The 21,830-nt window shown below is 42.0% G+C and overlaps 1 protein-coding gene across 2 annotated transcripts in view; it reads left to right on the top strand.

Annotated features, from left to right (window-relative positions):
- Positions 1-1,409: 1,409 nt before the first annotated feature.
- EPHA4 (EPH receptor A4) overlaps positions 1,410-21,830 on the top strand; it is a 138,792-nt gene continuing 118,371 nt past the window's right edge. For both annotated transcript variants that reach the window (XM_074364382.1, XM_074364383.1), the window contains exons 1-3: positions 1,410-1,567; positions 4,559-4,626; positions 8,793-9,456. In XM_074364382.1, the coding sequence (XP_074220483.1) occupies positions 1,477-1,567; positions 4,559-4,626; positions 8,793-9,456 (823 nt within the window). In that variant the 5' untranslated portion in view covers positions 1,410-1,476. The remainder of the gene's footprint in view (positions 1,568-4,558; positions 4,627-8,792; positions 9,457-21,830) is intronic.

Raw genomic sequence — 21,830 nt, 5'->3', positions numbered from 1 at the left:
CGGGAGAGGGAACGGCGCTTTCCTCTCCCCGCGGTCTCTCTCCCGCTGGGACCCAGGTTGGAGAGGAAAACCCGGCCCTACCCCGCAGGGAGCCAGACGGAGGGTGGTTTGGGAGAAGGGATGGATGGTGGCCTCGGCAGGAATCAGGGCTCCTTCAAACGTCTGGAGAAATTCACCGAGTAGCGTCGGGGGCCGGTCCCCAGACCGCCTGCTGCGTTGCAGTCTCCCGGCGGCGCTCAGTTGGCTGCGCCCGCGGCCGGGGCATCGGGGGACAAACGGAGGCCCAGTGCTGCCTGGGCCCCCAGGAGGTCCACAGTGACACCCACAGCTCCGCGTCTGGGGCAGCTGCGCGGATTTCTGCGCGTCCTGTCGCCCACTACCGTCTCCTGGGGCGGCGAGAGCTGTCCGGACTAGCGACGGGAGCGCAGAGCTTACAACCGCCGCTCAGCGCGGCTTCCGACCTCCCGTATCCGAGCCCCGCGCTCCCACTTCAGCTCTTCGCTTCTAGCCCCCCTGCGCCCCGGGCTTGCAAGGCCCGGTTCCGGGGACTCACCCACGGCAAACACACAGTTGGTTCCCCGCGGCCGAAGCCATGGTGGGGCGTCTGGCCGAGGTGGGAAGTCCTGTCCCGGGGCCGGGATGAGACCCACGGCGTGAGCGCGGAGAAGGGGCAAGAGGGGGCTTCTCTGTCACTAGAAAGTCTTTCGTTACGTCTCTGGAGAGAGTGACAGAGCCCTGCTTCTGGCTGAGCGCCGCACCGGACTTTGGGGACTGATTAGATCCCGGCTCCCTAGGAGGCTGGAAACCAGGGAAGAGAACTAACCAAGCCACAAAACTCCCCCCAAACAGCATTTCTTATGGAGGTGCGCCACAAAAACACAAAACGGGGCAAGGTAGCCGAGGGTGGTGGTGGCCGTGCGCAGGAGTGGAAGTGCAGTCCCAGTCCCGGCGCGCGGGACGCGAACACTTAGACCCTCAGAAAAGAGCAACAGCAAAGAAGCAGGTCAACTTTATACTTTTTTAAATTGCAATAAAAGAGCCTTTTCCTCCATCTCAAACCGCCCGTGGGGGAAGTGGAGGTTCCCAACATTTCCTCGGACTTCCCCCAACCAGTTTAGTCTTTCGAAGCTCCTTCCGCCGCCCAGGGGCTGGACCCCTGAGGTGCGGTCGGGAGGACCCCACCGTCTCCCTCCGGCGGGGGCGGGACGCCACGGAGCTCGCCCCCCTCAAGCCATGGGAGACCGAGCGCCCAGCCGAGCCCGGAGGGGGCGGGGCATGTGGGCGGGTTCTGCTCAGTGGGGACGGGGCCACGGCGCCGCATCTGTGCCACCATTGGCCACTGGGCCCGGACTGGCGGGTGCACGTCACGGGCCGGGCCCACCCCCTTGGCAATGTCTTCAGCCTGCTGCACTCCTAACTTAAGCATTTATTCCACTGGGATAGAAGCGGCAGGAGCAGCGTTGGCACCGGCGAACCATGGCTGGGATTTTCTATTTCGTCCTCTTTTCGTTTCTCTTTGGGATTTGCGACGCTGTCACCGGTTCCAGGGTGTATCCCGCGAATGAAGGTACGAGCGGGGCGGCCTTTCTGCGTTCGGGGACCTAGAGGCGACGATCCGTGCGGGTGAATGATCCCCGGGAGCGCGAGGCCGGCGGGTGTGGGGGGATCCCGGCGTGAGCGGTGCTTCCTGACTCCGGAGAAGGGGGCCGAGACGAGAAGATCCGTGAGGGGGAAGCGGGGACCCGTCAAGCAGCTTGCCTCCGGGCAGTGACCCGTGCGTGTGGCGGGGTTGCCCAAGTTTGTAGCGAAAGGACAAAGTTTATCAGCCTCTGCCGGCGAGGGCAGCCCGAGGCGCCTCGAGGGGATGCGCGGGAACCAGGATAAAAACAAATAAATAAATTAATTCTGTGGACCTATTCCTAACCATCACTTTTCCCAGCCCAGGTCGAGGGGGAACGCAAGCCTTGAGCTCCTTAAGGGTATGGTGGTGCTCTCGGGTTCTTGCGAAAAACCTTGCGAGCTCTGGTTTCTGCAAAGTTTCCCGAGCCCTGCGCTTCCCGGGACCCGGCTGCCGGGCCTCCGCCGCGCAGCGGTCGTGGCGCCGCTCCCCGGTCGCCGGTGACCTGATTTCTAGCACCGGGCGTCAGACACCTTTCTCCCCGCCGGCCACGCGCCGGAGGGGTGCCATCGCTGGCCTAGGGGGCCCTAAGTTCCTCGATCGCCCCTCAGACCTGGGGAACCCGCGGCAAGTTGAACGTACTCGAGTTTTAGCCCCCAGATCTGTACATCGGGTTACTTTGGAGGGAACGTGCGGGACTGACTGAATCTCTCTGTGCTCAGTTTTCTGCGAGTCTGTTTGGATGTGCTAGAAGGTCTCTGTGTGTGTCTGTGTCGGTAAGGTAGGGGGTTGATCATTTAGATTCTGATGATCTCAGAGAGAGGCAAGTTGCGTGTGCGTTTATGTGTGTGTGCGCGCGCGCAAATGCGTGTATGTGGGTGCGCGGGTGCCCGTGTGGACGCGGACAATTGTGTGCCTGTGCGCGAGTGCCATGATTGTGTGCGCGAGTGTTCTAGTGAATGCTCGCGCTCGACCCTGCGTGCATCCATCTAGCAGACTCCTTCACCTTCCCACCCTCCCCCATCCATCCATCCATCCATGTATCTATTCATACGTTCATCTCCAGGATCCGTCTATCCATCCCTGTGCAATCTATCATTTTCCCTGTTCCGAAGGAGGGAGCCAAAAACCAACTCAGCCTTGGTTGGGCAGCCAGTACCAAGCGCTCGCCAGACGGAGGCTCCCAGAGACTCACGCACCTGCCGGCAGACACTGCTTGGGAGGAAAGGGGCGCTCTCTCCCCCTCTCGATCGCCTTCCTCCTTCCGACGTGGCTTTTGGTGCCATCTCGGCCGCTGCCACCCCTCGGTCCCCAGGGTCATTCCTCTGAACGAAATCTTGCATCCCGCGTTCTCCTGACTACTTCGGCTCACACTAGGACGTCCCCCAAGATCTCGCTGCACCAAACGCAGAGGAGATTTCTTGTTTTTTTTTTCCCCCTGCTTTTTATTTTGGAAGCAAAACTTGGGAGCTTAGACAAAAAGAACTGATGGAGCTGTAGGCTGATGTAGAAGGGGGGGTGGTCACCCCATCTCCGACCCCTCCTCTCCCTTAAAAATTAATTCATTTTGTTGCTTTTTATTCCCATCACGTTTTCTTTTCTCCCTTTTACCCTCCCTTTCTACTCCCTCCCTTTTTTTGTAAATTGGGTCTTATTGTTCCCTTTGTGTCCCTAATCCACCTTACATAAATCCAAATGGATGTAGCGGGCTTTTCTCTAGGGACCAAGAAGAGAGGAGGAGGGGGGCGCAACTCCGGGCGGGAGCAACCCGGGGAAGGCTCTACATTTTAAAATAATTAACAGACCCTAGGAATTCAAGCTTCTCGGGAAAACCAGGAAAACGCGGCTCATTTTAACTCCTTTGACTTTAGGGTGAAAAGAGAGGGGAGGTGGGCAGAATTCAGGGGCCGGGGGGCAAGATTGAGAGTGGGGGTGCAGAGCAAGGATGAAGGCTTCCCATTCCCACCCCTCCCCCAGTCTGAAGAGCCAGCCTCGCTGATCAAATTAATAACCCAGTGGTTCCTTTGAGATAGGCCTTTCGACCCCCAGGCCTGCAGATCTCGGTGGGAAAGGGACTGTGGAGAGGTTAAGAATTCACTGCGTCCTTTTCAGTGTTCTCCGTGCCTAGGACTTTTCCAGCTTGGGTGGGGTGCAACCTCTGTTTTGCTGCCCTCGCAGTTCCCCTAAGCTTAGATGCACACTCTTAGGTGTAGTACAAGCATATTAAATTTATTAGGCAGCCCTCCCTATCTAAAATTTAAACCAGCGATCTCCTCCAGAGTGAAGGAGGAGCCTCCAATTGTCCTCAAAAAGACCTGGCAAAGAGAATCCTTTAGTGTACTTGCATTCTAATTCCACACGTCTGCCATTCCCCCTTTCTGAAACTTTGATATTTAAAAAAGCAGCGGATGCCACATCCAGGGCCTATTTATTTGGTGGTGGAGGGGAAAAAATGGTAGAGAAGAGAGCCTTTTCCTGACCCTCTGAGTACTCTCTGATAGAATTCACTTGTGGCTCTGTCACCATGATGATGAGTTATGCAGTCATCTGAAACTTGCAAAAACAAATATTTCCAGTAGATACCAGACAGAGATGAATGCAGATTTTGCTCTGGAGTGTAACTGCCCTACGTAGATATATTTATTTTTTGATTTGTACTTGAGATTCTCTATTCATCCTTTTTAGAAAATGAATCAACTGAGTCCTGGGATGGAATTTTAAATGCTAAGCAAGTTAAATAAATAAGGACCTGCAGATGTAAAGTGGGGAGAAGATCAAGTGAGTAATGATTATTTACATAAGTGAGACCAAGTTTAGGTTTTGATCAGAGTTGGATATGCACACCCTCAGCACATATGGAAACGCTCAGGCAAATGGTTTTTTTTGTAGTATTGGCTTTTTGCAATTGGAAATTAATCTTTTTTTTTTTTTTTCCTACAGTTACCTTATTGGATTCCAGATCTGTTCAGGGAGAACTTGGGTGGATAGCGAGCCCTCTGGAAGGAGGGGTAAGTTCCAAGTTGCTCTCTGATCCACAGGGTAAAAAAGAATGATTAGCAACTTTCTGAGAGTCCTAATGGCTTGATTCTTGTTGATTGTGGTGAGGGGGTCAGATTTCCGCCACGGCCTATGAAGTGAATTACGCTTTGTTGGAGAAATCCTATACTCCCCTTGGACAGCTCTGTCATGGAAGAACTAGAATCCAAAAGGGCAGAAAGGGGTTTCAAAATTAGGAGATTGGTGGAGGCATAGTCTTAGATGCCTATTTTAAACTAAAATACCGACAAGAAATACGATCTGGGGACCAAATTAGAATTTATGCCTATTACCGTGATGGCCATGAAGTCCTGACAGGGTTAATTTTAGAGCAGTTGTTCTGTTTCAAGATGAGGAAAATGAATAAATAAAGATAACCAGGGAGAAAACGTTTCTAATTGTACCAGGAGCAGGTTTAGTTCTGTGTATGAGCAGCGGGGGGCTCTGTAACTTGCTATGATGGCCTTAAATCAGCTCTCGTTCCCTGGCACAGTGAGAGAAATCCTTATGAACTTGAGCCAGGGGCAACATCTATGCAGGAAAAGGAAAAAAAAGTTTGTGCGTTGTTGGTACTAAATGTGAAAAGTTGAAGTATTTGGATTCTTGGATCTTTGGGGATTGGAGAGGCTGGATTATAAACTATGAGTGAATGTACCACTGTTCATTTCTTCTGGAATTTGCCATCACTGCCTTTATCAGAAGATTCAGAGAATAGAATTAGGTCAGTAGCCACATTCTCTGCTCCCATCCTCCCCCCTTATTAACAGGTCAGAATGAATCAGCTTTGGAAAGAAATCAATATAATAGGTAACTCTGGCTTCTGCCAAATTGAAATAACTCTCAAATCCTTTAAAAATTAAGCATATCAACTACCTTTACATACTTGGTAGTCTGTGATGGAGTGAATTGATAAAAGCAACAGGGGTGAAAGATTAGGAATTTATCAGACCAAAATTGTAATGTGCTTCACACTTGGTCTTTGAATAAAAACAATAAAGAACTAAAAAAAATTAAGATTCATAGAAATTATTTTGATGGGTTTCAAACAAAAGACAAGGCAAGAAAGCAGTCATGAAAATGGAGAATTTTAGGCTGTCTTTTTCCAAAGCCAAGTCTTGTGATCCATTTGAAATAAAACGGAGATTGCCCTGCCCTCCTGTTTTTCTGCCTGAACTTGACTGCAGTTGGTTGGGTCTCTGCTGAAAAATTCTAGTCTGCCCTCAAAACCATTTTTTTTTTTAAGAGGGAGGGAGAGTGATTGGCAGTTCTCTGGCAGTGTAGACAGGCTGTATTCACCGCTGATTGCAGGCAATTGCCCTCATCCTTTGAATGCGAAGAAAGGTACAGCTTTATCTTGTGAGAGTCAGACTCTTGTTAATCCTATACCCTGGAAAGGTCACTGATTCAAGGAGGCTTTCCCATGCTACACCAGGGGTATTGCTCTGTAGGTTGAATGAATTAGACCTGCTAGCGAAACTGAGGATGAAAGGTGTCAGTACTTGCATTAAAAAAAATTAATGAGTCTTTTTTGTCTTATTGGCCGCTCCCAAGTTTGAAGAGAGAGTACATCTTAGTATGATTTTGGACCTGCCTTGTTACACTAAATATACTTGTGACCTAGTTAAAAGCAAGGAGTGACACATTTTCGAGTACACTTCAGGGTCTATCTAGTTTCTGGAAAGCTTTTATTGCAATTTAATATGCTGCAGACGTGTCCCTCCCCACCACCCCACCTCCGACTCTCTAGCTCCCAGACTTTTGAAAGAACACCTGGTCAGTTTTTCTAGACACAAAACTTCTTTCGATTGTCTCGATGTCCCTTAAAAAAAAAGATACCGTGCATAGCTGATTGTATACAACCCAGAACTTTTAATGGGCAGGATGTTGACCTCTGAATATAGAACGTAGATTTTTTTCTTTTCCTTCAATACTATGTGTGTAACACTTTAAGTCTTGCTGTGAAAGGTAAGAAATAAAAATTTTATTTGTGTGTAATAGAATTGGTCATTCCAAAATACATAGTAGCCATTGAGAAATTACGTGCCAAATTATAAAGTTTAATTAGTTTCTAGATTTTGTAATAAAGAAAACTTTTTCAGGCTTAGAATGAAGGGATAAATTGGATATCTACCAAGTAGGGATGGATTGGCCTTGAAAAGTTCTTTCTAGATGAGTGTAAGAGCATATTTTAATCTTTTGATTAATCTGAAATCTCTACTTATTGTTAGATCAACATCTTTCTTGACTAGAAACTTGGGATTATAACTTTGACCAATAATGACATTTATTTGTTGTTGTTGTTATTTTTGAAAAGAACAAGAAACCTTATTTGACAATACCACCAAAGCAAAAGTGAATTTTAGTCACTCTTCTTTCATTTTCCCATCAGAACAACTAAGCAGAACCTGAAAATAATGAAAAGTGATGGTTCTTGATGGCAACATTGTAGCAAAAACCCAGTTTCTTGGCAGTGTTCATTTAAAGGAGTATATTGAGTTTCTGACACTGATTGTAAAATGCAAAACTAAGGGGAGATTTGTCACTGTGCTGGTGAATTGATCAATATGTTTAGACAATTAAATTCAGGCTGGAAAATTCGAATTAGACTTGAATTATCTGTATGAACTCTGTGGAGACATCCCTCTGTGCTTTCATTTACATTGATAAATGTGTTTTTCCATATTTCCTTTGTTCTGAGATGAGAAGCATGCTGAGTAGGTTTTTTCTGAAGGTGGGGATCTATTTTTAGATTTACATGAACTTCCCCAAATAAGTAAATTACTGGTGATTTATTGCTTAGTGCATAAAAAGAAATTTTAATCACCACAGGGCTCTTATCCCTCCCAATTCCAACTTTCATAATGGTGGCAGATGAAAAGGATACAGAATTTGATGCATTATGGCCCTTCACATAGTAACATTTCCATCCATTAATAGTTTTCCAATGCACAGATGGGAAACCTGTTAAAAGATACATTATGATTCTATGTACTTCATTGGATTGAATGGAGCTTTAAGTGGAGCTATTATAGAATATGAATTTTTTTAACTATCTTTTTTCTTCTAATTATATTCACGTGTTAGATACTTAAGCTGATTTATACCAGATCTGTATAAATGTATTGCTGTAGGTATTAATGAAGAATTGGAGGCTGCCTACCAGTCTGGTAAGAGCCCCCAAATTATCTTGCAGCTTTTAGGATTATTTTAAAAGCTATGGTGAGAACGAAACTACAGTGCTGCTCACAGTGAATTTTGCTGAATTCAGGTTGTCCCATCATTAGAATCTTTATGTTAGGAAGTAGATTGCAACAAAAAAATCCTTCCCATCCTTCTTGAATTTTCTTGGGCTTTCAATCATAAATAACCACTTACTATTTTATTTTCAATATCCATAGACTATTTAGAAGCAAAGTGTGTGTTTATTTATGTGTCTATGTTTACTTATGTGTCTGTTTTAAAAATAAGAACAGTATACAAACTTTTTAATTGAATATGTACTCTTGAAAACTGTTCTTCCATTATAAACGACAGTGGAATTGAGAAATCCAACCTTATTCTATCTTCCCAGGATTACCAAAACCAGAATGGGAGATTTTCTTTAAAGAATAGTGACCGTGCAAAAAAAAAAACTTTTTTTAGGTATTAAAGAGCAAAGTTCTGACAGGAGCACCACTAATTAACTGATAATTGTCTTCCTTTGGCAAGCTTCACTCTTCTTGATCTTAATTTGCAGGTCTCTGCTCAGTTGTTGAAACAATACACATACTAGTTTTTCATTTATGAGTAAATTTGAACTGTTGCCACTTGAAATTGTAGCTGTTGTAATAGGTGAATTTGAGGTTGTTAGACCACCACGAGGAACTGCTGGGAACTCAAAAGCAATAAATCCAGCAATACCTCTGGATTTTAGGCAGAAGAGTGAAACAAAAGAAAATACTTTCCCAATAAACTATCATCTTAGGAATTGGTGCTCCATAGTTTTTTGTTGTTGTTGTTTGTTTTTGTTTATTCTTTTTTCCTTATTGAAACAAGAATCATCACTGTCCTATGAGGGTTAAATGGAATTGACAAAACCACTGTAGAATGAAAAAAAAATTTTCTTTTTAATGGATGCATTTCTTTTGGATCTTTGCAGTGGGAGGAAGTGAGCATTATGGATGAAAAAAATACACCAATCCGCACCTATCAAGTGTGCAATGTGATGGAGCCCAGCCAGAATAACTGGCTGCGAACTGACTGGATCACCCGAGAAGGGGCTCAGAGGGTGTACATTGAGATCAAGTTCACCTTGAGGGACTGCAACAGTCTTCCGGGCGTCATGGGCACTTGCAAGGAGACGTTTAACCTGTACTACTACGAATCGGACAACGACAAAGAGCGTTTTATCCGAGAGAGCCAGTTTGCCAAAATTGACACTATCGCTGCCGACGAGAGCTTCACCCAAGTGGACATTGGCGACAGAATTATGAAGCTGAACACGGAGATCCGGGATGTAGGGCCGCTGAGCAAAAAGGGGTTCTATCTGGCGTTTCAGGACGTGGGGGCTTGCATCGCCTTGGTGTCCGTCCGCGTGTTCTATAAGAAGTGTCCGCTCACGGTTCGCAATCTGGCCCAGTTTCCAGACACCATCACAGGGGCCGATACGTCTTCCCTGGTGGAAGTCCGAGGCTCCTGTGTCAACAACTCAGAAGAGAAGGATGTGCCAAAAATGTACTGTGGGGCAGATGGTGAATGGCTGGTGCCCATTGGCAACTGCCTATGCAATGCTGGGCACGAAGAGCGGAATGGAGAATGCCAAGGTAAGAGGGGCCATATTGGACTTTCTATGAGGGCTGAGAGCACGTAATTAAATCAGAGATGAGACTAAATGGAGTAAAGCCAGTAATTAGCAGCCCCTGTGGGATGTGGTGGGACAGAGGGCCTAATGAGTAAGTGCTACAGCGCTAGGTGGCAAAACTAAGACGTTTCTAACACGGACAAAATAAATGATGCTGCTGTAATCAGCAGAAGGCCAAACGCATTTGCTAACAGGCACTTAGATCTGAGCCGGCTGGATGCGCCCTCTGAAATGTAAATGAACCAGCTGAAGAAGGCCTTGATTGATGCTTACTTAAAGAGGGCCAGCACAGTTTCCAGCCACGGTTCTCCTGTCCGGAAACATCTCTGTATATGGACATCTGTATATGCGCATGCGTGATTTAAGTGTGGCACTAGGGTTTGTTGTTCTCATTTCCTCCGGCTGATGAAAACCGAGCTGTGTGAATAAAGTCCATTTTTTTTCTGCCTCGTGGAGGAGTGTAGATGTGGCCCAGCAAAGTGGGAGCGACAAAGTTTCAAGTGCATTCTGCTCCGCTGAGCCCCCACAGACAGGGTCTCCAAGTGGAATGAATCTTGATGAAAGGCCTTTTGACTTCCCTGAGGATGTGATGAAGAGCTAGTAAAACCCTTCTTGGTCGGTCTGTGGTCAGAGGCAGTAATAAACTGTGATCCATTCTGATCACTGAGATTTTGCAAAAGTCCAGAGTTTTTTTAAATAGTGTAAATTCCTATTTATTGTATTACTAAGGTGACTCCTCCTCCCCCCTCCTTAAAGTTCAGTGTATGCAATTCCCTCTTCCCTTATTTCCCCTTTCTGGGGAGTTTGCAAACTTTTTTTCTTTATAGCAGCTTTGTTTTTGAGTAAGGGCTGGAAGTAATCCATATTTATATGAATTGCTCATGTCGTGTGTGGATTAAGGCTTAAAAAAATCAGTTATTCCGAGGTTTTTATTTTTGCTTGGTATTTGTTTTTAGTGGTTATCAATAGTCTGCTGCTGCCAGGCTTGTACAGTTGCTACTAAAGCGTGTGACTCTTGGTCCCATCTATGGAACAGATCACATTCATCTTTTCTCAGGGTGATTGTTGAGCTGTAGACTGCATTGCCACATACTTCATCTGATTTAGTGATTAAAGAGCCCGAAATAACTGACTGCCAAACAATTTGTCTGGCATTTCAGCCATCTTAATGACAGGGTGGGATTAACTATGGAGCAATCCACGTGACTGATGAAATCAACAATTGTAACCTAAAGAAAGTTGCCTTTTTGGTAATTTATTGCTATAGAATTATGCATTCTTGATCTGCTACAGTTATTACTAAGTGTAGGGAGCAATGAATGTCTTTATTCCATTGTACATAAAATGGAATAAAGACTGATGACCTCTGTTGACCTAGAGTCGAAAGGTAAACTTGTAAACTTGAAAATTTTAAAGTTGGAATTTCAAGCTTTGTGTTTTGTTTTTTTTAAACAAAGATTAATTTTTTTGCTCTTGACTAAGGGGCTGCTAAGAAAGCTGTTCGCAGTTGAGACCCTGAAGTATATTCTGTCATTAATATTAGAAAATACGTGAGTGCATTGTTATTGGCACTTAAATTACAATCATCATAGCAGGAACAGTGAAGTGAACAGGACAATGACATCACTTCACATCTTAGAGTAAACTGTTCTGCTTTTTTGATTTTTGTAAGACAAGACTTGCACATCTTTACATGTCAAGATTCTTATTTCCATATTAAAAAAACACACACACACTGTCTTCCATTTCTGGCTCAAATGTTCACGTTTCTGGTGTTAGTACATCTCTCTGTATCTAATGTCATTGATTTTCAATTGTTACAGAGCCCAGTAACTCATACATTGCTGCACTATGAAACTCCTTGACATTTTTACAACCCAAAGTAGAAGGAAAAAGAGAAAAAGATGGAGGGGGAAGTGAATGTAAAAACAATTCAACACTGTAGTGGTTTGCTTTATGGAAATAATCTTGGGAATCCAGTTCATCATATGGTTCATGGAAGGGTGGTTCTCAGTGTTTTAGGTCCAGTCTGTTTCTGAGTAAACTATTCCTAAGGCAAGGCCAGATATTTAATGGAAGGGGAAGGCTGATTAAGCTATTTTTGAGAATCTTCATTCTTTTCATTCTTGCTACCCAGGTATTTTTGCTAGTCGTAAAATGATTAAATTCCTTCAGGGAGATACTTTTTGCACAAAACCTTGAACTTTGCTTGTTTTTAAACTACCAGGTAAGAATCTGATGAATTTAGGGAGAAGAAAAAACTTGGATGACAAGAATTCTTAAATTCCAAACTTGAGTGAGACTTTTTAAAGATGACTCAAGACTGCAGACATCTGAAAAGTAATAAAGATGGTTGCCTCCATTTGTGCCATTGTTACTGGGGTATCAGAGGATTACCTAGGTAGACCAGAAAGATCATCAAAACAAGGAACTGTGTCTCAATTTGGTCACTTAGCTGCATGACCTTGAGGATGTTTCTTAAGTCTTCTGAGCCTTGGTTTGTTCTTCTGCAAAAATGGGTTCATCTATAAAGTAATTGTACTTAGTTTAGAGACTTGCTTTGAGGTGACAGTGATGTAAGGTTGGTTAAAAAAGCATCACCTTTTAGATCGTAAAGCATTAAACTGATGTTTATGCTAGCATTTCTCTTATCACTTGGCTCTTACCAAGATCACAACTGTTGACTTTTAAGGGATGTTGAGTTAAAATGGTAAAGGGGAATTCCATCTTCCAGCCACTCTTGGAAGTCAAGGGCAAAGATAGGCAGCTTTGCCTTTGCTCTAACAGAGAATAATGTCCATTTGAAAATGATATTTAGAGAGTGTCATTTATTTCCCCTCTCCTATAGGAGAGACAACTTTCCTTTGAGTGAAAGAAAAGTGATTTGGAAGTGGGACAAGAAAGACTGGGGTGTAAAGGGAGCTTAAGAAAGAATATAAAGGAGAAAATGGGCAAGTCTTAAGAACTCTGGCAGCAGGTTCCTCCCCAATTGTCTTCTCAATGGGTCCACTGGGGCAGGACAAATAGAAGACCAGGTGAAAGGTCACCTACTTCCTCATCCATCTTCCTTGGGGTCTGGGAGGTCAGAGCGAAGATTGATTAAGATCTTAAATGTTTGACAAAAGATCCTTGGGCAAAAATGGCCCGAGCGGTTCGGGGCTGGGATGTGCTGTTGTTTGAGTCTAACCCTGGTCATCTGCCGGAGTCCTCAAGGGACCTCAGGGACAGAACTACACTTCCTCTTGGAGTTCTTACCTCCAAGCGGCACATGTTAATGCAGATGGAGGATGAAGAGCCTTGTCCAGGGCCGCAGGGTGATGGTGGGCTTGCCCTCTGAAGCAGCTGCAAGTTCATTCTGCTCTTGAATAACATTTTCTGAGATGATTTGGCTCCGTCTCAGCAGGACAACAAAGAGTGTTAGCCACTCATCTGTCTTCTCCAGGAGAATGTCTGGCCGGCGTAAGCACTAGTTTGAACTTGCCTTGTGATTGGCTGCAGAGAAGTAAGTAATTGTTCTAGTTCATTGGAAAAAGGAGGCAAGGCCCACCTCAGACATCTCCGCCCTCTCCATGCACACGTGTCCCCACCAGTAAGGAAATGTTCCAGATGTTTCACAGGGTTGATTTTTATTACCTCAGAAATACTAAGCAGGAGGAAGAAGGGAAAAGATCCTTTATTAACTTATTTTTAGCTTAATTAAAAAGGTGAAAAATTAAAAGTCACAGACATACTCTGTGAAATATTAATAAGTAATATTTTCAGACAGCATATATAAAAATAATACTAATAAAATGAAAACTTTCTTACGGAGTCACTTAAGGCCAAATAATCACAACTGTGACAAAATTAAGCTAAATAGGAACGAAACCTTGCTGATATATACAATTTTGCTCTAAGTGGTTTGGGGCCATATCTATCTAGGACGTATATGATAAATTATTACATCTATGGTGGCTTCATATCAGTAAAAGATATCTTTAAGCTCTTTTGTGAAAGAACAAGATAGAAATGCTTTGATGGCTGTAAAATAGAAATATTTTATATTTGTGCCCTGAAAAGAGGGAGAGGCTATGTTAAAAAAAATTACTTTGTTTTCCTAATATATTATAGGATCTTAGGAGAAAAAAGCACTGGAAAGGAAGTATTTAAAATATAGTCAGATGCTGTTTCATACGCTTTCAACTTTTGACATTTTTCTTCTACCTTTGAATCATGTCTTTAAGAATGAATTGCTTAAATCTCATGGCTGCTTTTATCTCTGGCTTTGAAGCATGGCTGTGATCATTGAAAGACGCAATTCTTTATATACGAGAAGAGCAGGGTTTAATTATTGTCCTTTTTCTGTTATACTTTTTTTTATTTTCCTTTCTGCATGTGACCAGGTTTCTTTTGTGAGTGTGAATCAGGTAGTGGTCTCTTATTTTGGATTCACCAAAGCATCGCATAGGAATTATCTCAGTTAGGGATTTTTGAATCCAGTATTTAAGATTTGATGACTTATTTTAATCTGACTGAGCTTCCTTGTACTTTTCAAAAATGTATTAAGACATAATTATTCTGTTAAGACTCAAGGCTTAAGGAGAAAGACTGATTAAATGGCTTTTGAGCTACTACTGTGCAGAGCAGAGGTGGTCATGATATGTTTGACTTTCACATCATTGAAATGTAATACTTAAAGTTTTTTAGGAAGGGTTTTTTTTTTTGCATTTAACTGATGAATTTAACGTTACCAAATAACTGTATGCTTCAAACTCTTATTCCAATTTTTTTCTGAGTTACCACTCTTTACAATTTGGCAGATAACCCAAATATATCTATATACATCTATTTAAAAACAGTAACAGAAATAGGGGGATGGGTATAGCTCAGTGACAGAACACGTGCTGAGCATGGCCAGGTTCTGTGTTCAATTCCCAGCACCTCCATTTGAAAAAAAAACAAAAACAAAACAGAAATGGAATAATCCTCTTGTCATCTTCTCTTCGTGATGTTTGACTGTTTATCATGGACCATGGACATCATCCCATATGAAAGGATCAAATTTTTCTTCATCCTTTATAATTGATAATTAATATTCTGTATTATGAATATATCATACTTCATTTAATTTTTTCTTTTATTTGTTGACAGGGCACTTTAGTTTTTCCTAGTAATATTTTTAAACAAGTCCTTTAATTAGCAAATCATGCATATGTATTTTTTGTTAAAAAGTTGAATGATTAACCTTGTTATTTTTTTAACTTCATCTTGGATGAATGAATTTAGTAAAACCTCCTGACCACACAGCATGTAAGTGGAGGAGTTCAGTCCAGGATAACCAGACAAGTAACACCACCAAGGATTGTGGAACATAGTGGGGGGTCTCATTAAATGTTCATGGAATGAATGAATAAATAAATGCATAAGGAATCGTGGCCTGTTTCATATTAAACATTTATTTGGTGGAGTAATGTTTCAGGGAGTCAACATGATACATCAGAATCTTTGCATGTGACTAATGTATTCAGTGGGTCTTAATGTTTTTATCATGTTTATGATCATCTCTATGCCTGAATGTTCAAAAATCTCTGTGGCCCATGAGTTAACATAGTACAAAATAAGACCTCCATTGGAGTTTGAGACTTGAGTTTAGTTTCCAGGTGTGCTGCTTTACCAGGTGTGTGTTCATGGTCACTGACTTAGCCTCTACACATTGGTGAGAGTATTATGTTATCATGTCTGATACACATATAAAAGGATGAATGTGTAAAGGGTTTAGCACAGTGCCTAGGATCATTAAGCACTTAGGAAGTAGAAAATGTTATAGTTAATTTTATTGTTGTTCGATAGAAATGTGACGTTATGGGCTATTTGACCATTGCCTGTCCAACAATTACGGCATTTGGCTTAAGTTTCAGAGTAGAATTTGTTTTTTTGGGGGGGGGTGGTTGCATGGTGACATATGCAAGGCTAGGGGATGGGGTGAAATGGCTGGTCTTGTCTGCGTTGATCAAACCCTGCATTCCCCAGGTTACTGTAGCGGTTCTCAAAGTGTGTCCCAGTTGGCTTCCCCACGTCCCTTTCATGTGGTCTGCAAGGTGAACACTTTCTAAATACTAAGGTGTCATCGCCTTTTCCCTCCCCTTTTCTCATGAGTGGAGTTTTCCAGGGGCTACCTGAAGTGTAATATCTCATCAAATTGAATACAGAAGCAAATATGAGAATCCACCTGTCCTCTATTAAGCCAGACAATGTCACTCTTCTCACTAACTCTGTTTTAGTAAAGATAGCTTTTTTTTTTAATTAAAATATGTTCTTTGTGTTGACAGGTAATGGGTTTATTATTGATATATTTAAAAAATATTTTTGGAGTAATTAGCTTTATTTATTTTTTAATTAATTAATTAATTAATTAGGTACTGGGGATTGACCCAGGACCTGATGCGTGCTAAACACACGCTCTACCGCTAGAGCTATACCCTACTCCCCCATTATAGATATTTTTAAATGAATTGATCTCAGTTTCAATTTGTAATGGTAAATACCGGTAGCTTTAAGTCACATAAACAAAAACACTTTGGCATCCTCGATATTTTCAAGCGGGTAAAGTGATCATGAGACCAGAAAGTTTGAGAACCACTGCCTTAGTCCATCAGCTCTTTAGTTTCCGGGGCAGGGACCGAGAGTGTTCTGGCTTCTGCAGACACTTGAAAATGAAAATAAAATAAGAAAGTTCCAAAAACTTTCCAAATCTGGGAGATTTAGGCAGCTTAGAAGAATGATATTTTATTTATTCAGCTGTTTAGATGTTTCTGTAAAATGAGGCGGCGATGGGTAGCCCTTAGCTTTCTAGAAACGGTTTATCTGTGTCCAGTAACATGCCTCAGTGCTCTCTTTAGTTTTCCTGTGCTGGTGAGAAGGAATGATTAAAGAAGGCCTCTGCTGTCCCCTGGCCCCTGAGAGGCTGTATCTTTTTTGCTTTGGGCAGAAAACCATTCCCATTATGTCCCCTTGGAGCGGGTACCCCTGAGCTGTTTAGCAGGGAGGAGAGCAGGTGAGGTCACTGGGCTCCGTGATCAGGAGGGTAATTAATAGTCGCATGACTAAATGAACATTTTATGAATATTCAGGGTCTATTTGGGCTTCCTGGGAAACAACGTGTTGGTAAGAATGACAACTCCCTTTAGAGAAACGCTGAGCGTTTTCTGGGTGAATGAGGGTCCTCAGCTGTCGGCCTGGGGTGGCTGCGGCAGATCCCTTATTTGCATGTTCTGTATGCACCCTCATGCAAAACAGCACACCCACTTTCCCCGTTCACAAAGGCAACGAGGGCTTCCTTTGGAAACTCCAGCCAAAATCTCCTTCTGTTTATGCAGAGCCCAATGATTTAGACACCATGCAAATTAATTCGGTTTTGATTTGAATGCTTCCAGAGACTGGGGATGGGGAGGCAGAGAGTGGGCTATTTGCACAGGGCCCTTTCTGTGCACTCCCCCACCCCCGTCCCCCTTGTGTGTGGCTGCTTGTCACTCTCCAGCCCCCTGCCCCATGTAAAAACAACCCAAGCTCCCGCTGCTCATTTTATTTTGACCTTTGGGAAGGAACCTAGTCTTGGTGAATCCCTTGGCTTGTCTGTTTAGTGACAGCTTCGGCTGGAATCTTGCTGTTCTTTCTGAGCTGGGAGAAGATGGCACTATTCAGATTATGCTAGGAATGTTTAGAAGTGTCCCGACAAAGGGTTTAAAAAAATTGTCAAGTAAAAAGATAAAATTCTTTGAGAAAGAATTGTCAGATCACAGGAAGTTCTGAAAACAGGCTTTAGGTCTCTGGTGGGCTGGGATCTATTCATTCCTTAAACAAATGGATATTGAAAGCGTATAATGTACAAATCACCATTGGCATTTTCATTGTATTTCTACATCTATGAATGAGTACATCAGTCTTTATAGCAAGAATCATGATTAAAATCCCTTATTTTCATGTATGCCCCAAATTTAGACATTTATTTAAAAGCTGTACTGACCATAATTCTGTTCCTTATTCATATGTGTACTCACTTTGGGTTGACTATTTCCTTTTGAATTCCTGTCTTCCCATCCCACCCAGTGTCTCCAAATTTACTTAACCTTTGCTTTCTTCCTGAGAATGGAAAATTCGAGCACACTACATATTTAACTCAACAAACTTCACTCTCTGCTTTGCAAACAGCACCATCTTCAGAAGGTCATGGTCATATGTATTCTATAAGCTGGAAGAAGAGGACTTTGCATGAAATGTTTTTGAAGTTCAATTAGTTTTGAGTTCAAGCTAATTTCACAGGGCAGAAGACCAGCATAGCTAGACTTTGCAGCGTAATTAAGTGAAGGCAGGGTCAGCCAAAACAGCCAAACGTGGAAGAGCTTTGGTTTAGCTCCACATGGTCTGACAAAGTTTGATGGTGCTGTTCAGAGTCCATTTGGGATGGATTATTAGGATTAAAGAACAGCGGACGGCTCTGTACTTGGTATGTTCTATCATGTCATTAGTGGATGAGAAAATTCAGCTGCTTATCTGGCTCTTGTTTCTAAGGATGGATTTAAACAGACCCACACTTCTCAAAGGTGATCTTACTAACCTCTTCTTAATAAGTTACAGATCTCAAATTGCTCAAAATCCTTAAAATACCATTTGAAGTCAGTTGATTGATAATTATCATTTCCCCTACGTGTACAGATATTTTCTGCAGCAGTCCAAAGCTATGGTACAGTTTCTTAATTACCCAGATAATCCTGTTTGCTTGTATTTTTAAACTATGAAGTGCTGGGTAATTATTCAATTCTTAATAGAAGGCAAATGGCAATGTAAACAATAATTAGGATGTTAGACAGACTAATGCGCTTCAAAGCAAATTGGATTTTTTTCATACTGTTCAGCATGAAGTCCCATAAAGCTAACGATTTAGAAGCAATGCAAAAAAAAAAAGGGGGGGGTTCCATTTTTGTTCATATTTTACGGTGTTATCTCTTCATGGCTTGTTTCTGTGAATAGCAGTTTGCCCCAGTGAAGCTGGCCGACTGTTTCCGGAACAATCACTTCCCTGCTGTTTGACGTTTGCCTGTGTTCTCCCAGGCCTCCAGACTGGTCCTTTGTCTGCTGCAGATCCCAGGGGTCAGAGGTTAACAGAATACTGATTTCCTCCCATAATACCATGGCAGGTAAATATGGGCCAACCTCATGATCAGCTACGTCGCAGCTCAGTAAGGAATGCTTTTCTCATGGGCTTTTTGTCCTTAAGAACTTCGTGGACTTGTTTCCCAGCGATTGCCTTCTGCAAGGCCTTCTTCATTATAGGCGCTGGCTACCGGCTCTTTTATGTGGCTTTTTCCGTTAATAACCATTCACCACTAACAATATGTCCCCAGAAATACATGACCTGAAAACTATGAGCAAATCACTGCATTTGATGAATTAATTTTACAAACTTAATAATACTTTGCAGTCTTTACACACTTAATTGTGTTTTGTAGTCTTATCTGTAACTGTGTGCTTCATTGATGAAATAATAAACTGATAACAAAGGCAGTAGACAAAGATACTTTAATAATGGTGCTCTTACCCACCCCCCTTCTTTTTTTCCTCTAGCCTTCATGGTGTGTTGCCAGTTAGAAGTATAATTAAATGAACAATTTCATTCCCATTTTCACCATTTAAGGAGATGTCCGAGCATTCGTCAGTATCAGTGTTAGTGATACTTCACATCAGTTTAATTGTATCAGTCCTAATTTTTCTCCCAAGGATTAATGTAAGCAACTCAATAGGTTGCATCCTAATTGGTTATGATGGACACACAGGCTTTAGAAGTTTTGTTTTAAACTTTCACACTTCTTGTTACCATTCAATGAATTTCAGGACACCTTTGCATATATTACTATCCCATTTCTGTTTGGCCAACTTCCTTCACATTGCACTGTGAACTTGATGCTTCGATTCATTTTTTTTCAGTTTTAAGTGTTTGAAAAAGACATCTCCACTTTGAAAAACAGTTCCCTTTTGAAGTGTCCAGCTTGTCAACGACTGAAGCAGCCCCCGGGCCAATTAGCATGTTAAAAGAATGGATCAATACCTTTCTGCCTCCTCCTCCCTTCTTGCTCTCTTCCGAGGGGGAAGAGTTTTGAAGACCCCTAGGAGGCTCTTGACAGATGTGCCAGGAGACTTCAAGAGGATTGTCGATTGTTCCGAGTGGGGAGCATTGACAGTTTGATCTAGTGCCCAGAAGGCTTCTTCTCTGCTGGCCATTTGAAAATGGATGCAGGGGGAATTGACAGCTTCAGGAAAGCCCCAGCAGTTCATGTAATTATGGAGAGGATTAGAGAAAAGTGTTGGGAGAAATAAGAGATCAATAGAAGGGCACAGCTGACTCACACTCACCTTTAGCTGTTATCACTACGTTTTGTAACGTTTAGCCTATACATAAGGAAGACTTTTCTAGGTGTGTGTTTTTTTAAGGGTTGTTTGAAACCATGCACAAGGAAAAAAAAAAAAAATATATATATATATATATATATATATATATATATGCAGCCACAGACTTTTGAGAGCAGACTTGTAGGTAATTAACAGTGTAACACTTCCAGTACTTAAGATGCAAAGGTGCTAATTAACTAATGGGAGAAATTGAGATTTCATTACTCTGTTCTCTAACGAGGTGCCAGCAAAGAAGTACAGCTGAAAGTGAGATTTGAACATTCAGGTTTCTTCTAAAGCATTTTCCTTAAGAATTGCCTCTCTGTATCCTAAAGTTTTCAATTAGCACTAATGCAGGGCTACAGTAAAACAATCTAAAAGTGTGGTGTTTTTGCAGAACGGAACTCATGTTGATGGAAAAATGAGAACATTATCTTTGCATGAATGAAAAAAAAAAGCTTTTAAGAAGTTTGAAACACACAGCTTGAGGGTCTCAAATAGTCTTACTTTTAAGAAGTTATCCTTCACGGGGCCAAAAAATGCCTACTGTACTGAACAAGATAAACCCAAGTACATAATTTACTCAAACCATCATGAAGGATTCTGGGCTCCTCACTGACAAAATGTCGTCGCTATAACATTTCAGCAATTTTTAAATGGGTGCTTCGTAAGACAAACGTTCTGTGCTGTGATTTCAGCAGTTGTGCTAAAACTCTTTAAAAAGGTGGTTGTTGGGTCTTTCCTTTTCTTCTAGAGAAAGAAACTCATTAATTGAAGAGATGTAAGGCCTGACCTTTTAAAAATCACAACCATTATTGCAGCTTTATAAAATAGATACACTAAAAAGAACCCCTTCTCAAAGAGGACTGTTGATTTCTACTACAGATAGTGATTGAAAAACAGAAACCTATTGAGTTTTTCCAATATTTTCCATTACATCTTCTAGCTGGTTATCACTGATCTACAGGAAAGCTATTGATTTCTGTCTGTTTATCTTGGATCCAATCTTTTTATGGAACTGTCTTGTGAATACTAACAGGTTTTCAGTTAATTCTCCAGGGTTTTCTAGAGAACTAATAGTTTTAGCTGCAAGCGATTATATACTTTTTCCTTCTTTCTAGAAAGTGGACATCTCATTTCTCCTTCCTATCTTATAACATTGGTCAGAATTTTCAGACCAGTAAAAAAATAATAGTGTAGGTTGTAAGCATTTTTATTTTATGGTCCATTTTAGTGGACATAGTTTTAGTGGGCATAATGAGATATGGTGTCTTACTATCATTTCCAATTTTTAAACATTCTTCAGAAAGAAGAGATTTTGAATTTTGTTAAATTACTTCAAATATCTCTTTTAGTCCTATGACCTTTTGACTCATCGTATTTATGAGATTGAGGATACTAGTATATTTTTTCTGAAAATAATCCACAAACTCTTTGCATTTGGCAGGGAAAAGATCCTATTAGGTGACAGTCAATTTTGATACAGTTTCTTAAATTCTATGTGTTAATTGAAAATGGTGATGAAGGGCCAGGGCTTTGGAGATAGAATTTAACTTTAATCTCAGTTTTGTCATTTACAATGTTAGCTGTGAGCTCTAGGTACTTAATTTTAGTACTTTTCTCCTCTGTAATAAGAGGATAATGATACCTACCCCATGGGTATCCTTAGGATTAAATAAGACAGTGATTAAATAAGTCTCACTAGGAAGTGACATCTATTCCGTGCTCAGTAAAAAGTAGGACTTTTTCTTATTTCATTTTGAATTGTTAATAAATAGTCAAGTAATATGAACCTGCATATTCTCTTTTTCTCTGTCTCTTTCTTTTTCTAACTTTCTTTGCCTCCTTCTCCCCTCCTGTTCTTAACAGGGATTGGTATTATAATTGATACATAAAGTTAATCACGATCATTTC

This window comes from Camelus bactrianus, chromosome 5 (genome assembly GCF_048773025.1).
Source record: "Camelus bactrianus isolate YW-2024 breed Bactrian camel chromosome 5, ASM4877302v1, whole genome shotgun sequence".
In the NCBI taxonomy this organism is placed as follows: Eukaryota; Metazoa; Chordata; class Mammalia; order Artiodactyla; family Camelidae; genus Camelus; species Camelus bactrianus.
This window is presented reverse-complemented; position numbering and strand designations above follow the sequence as displayed.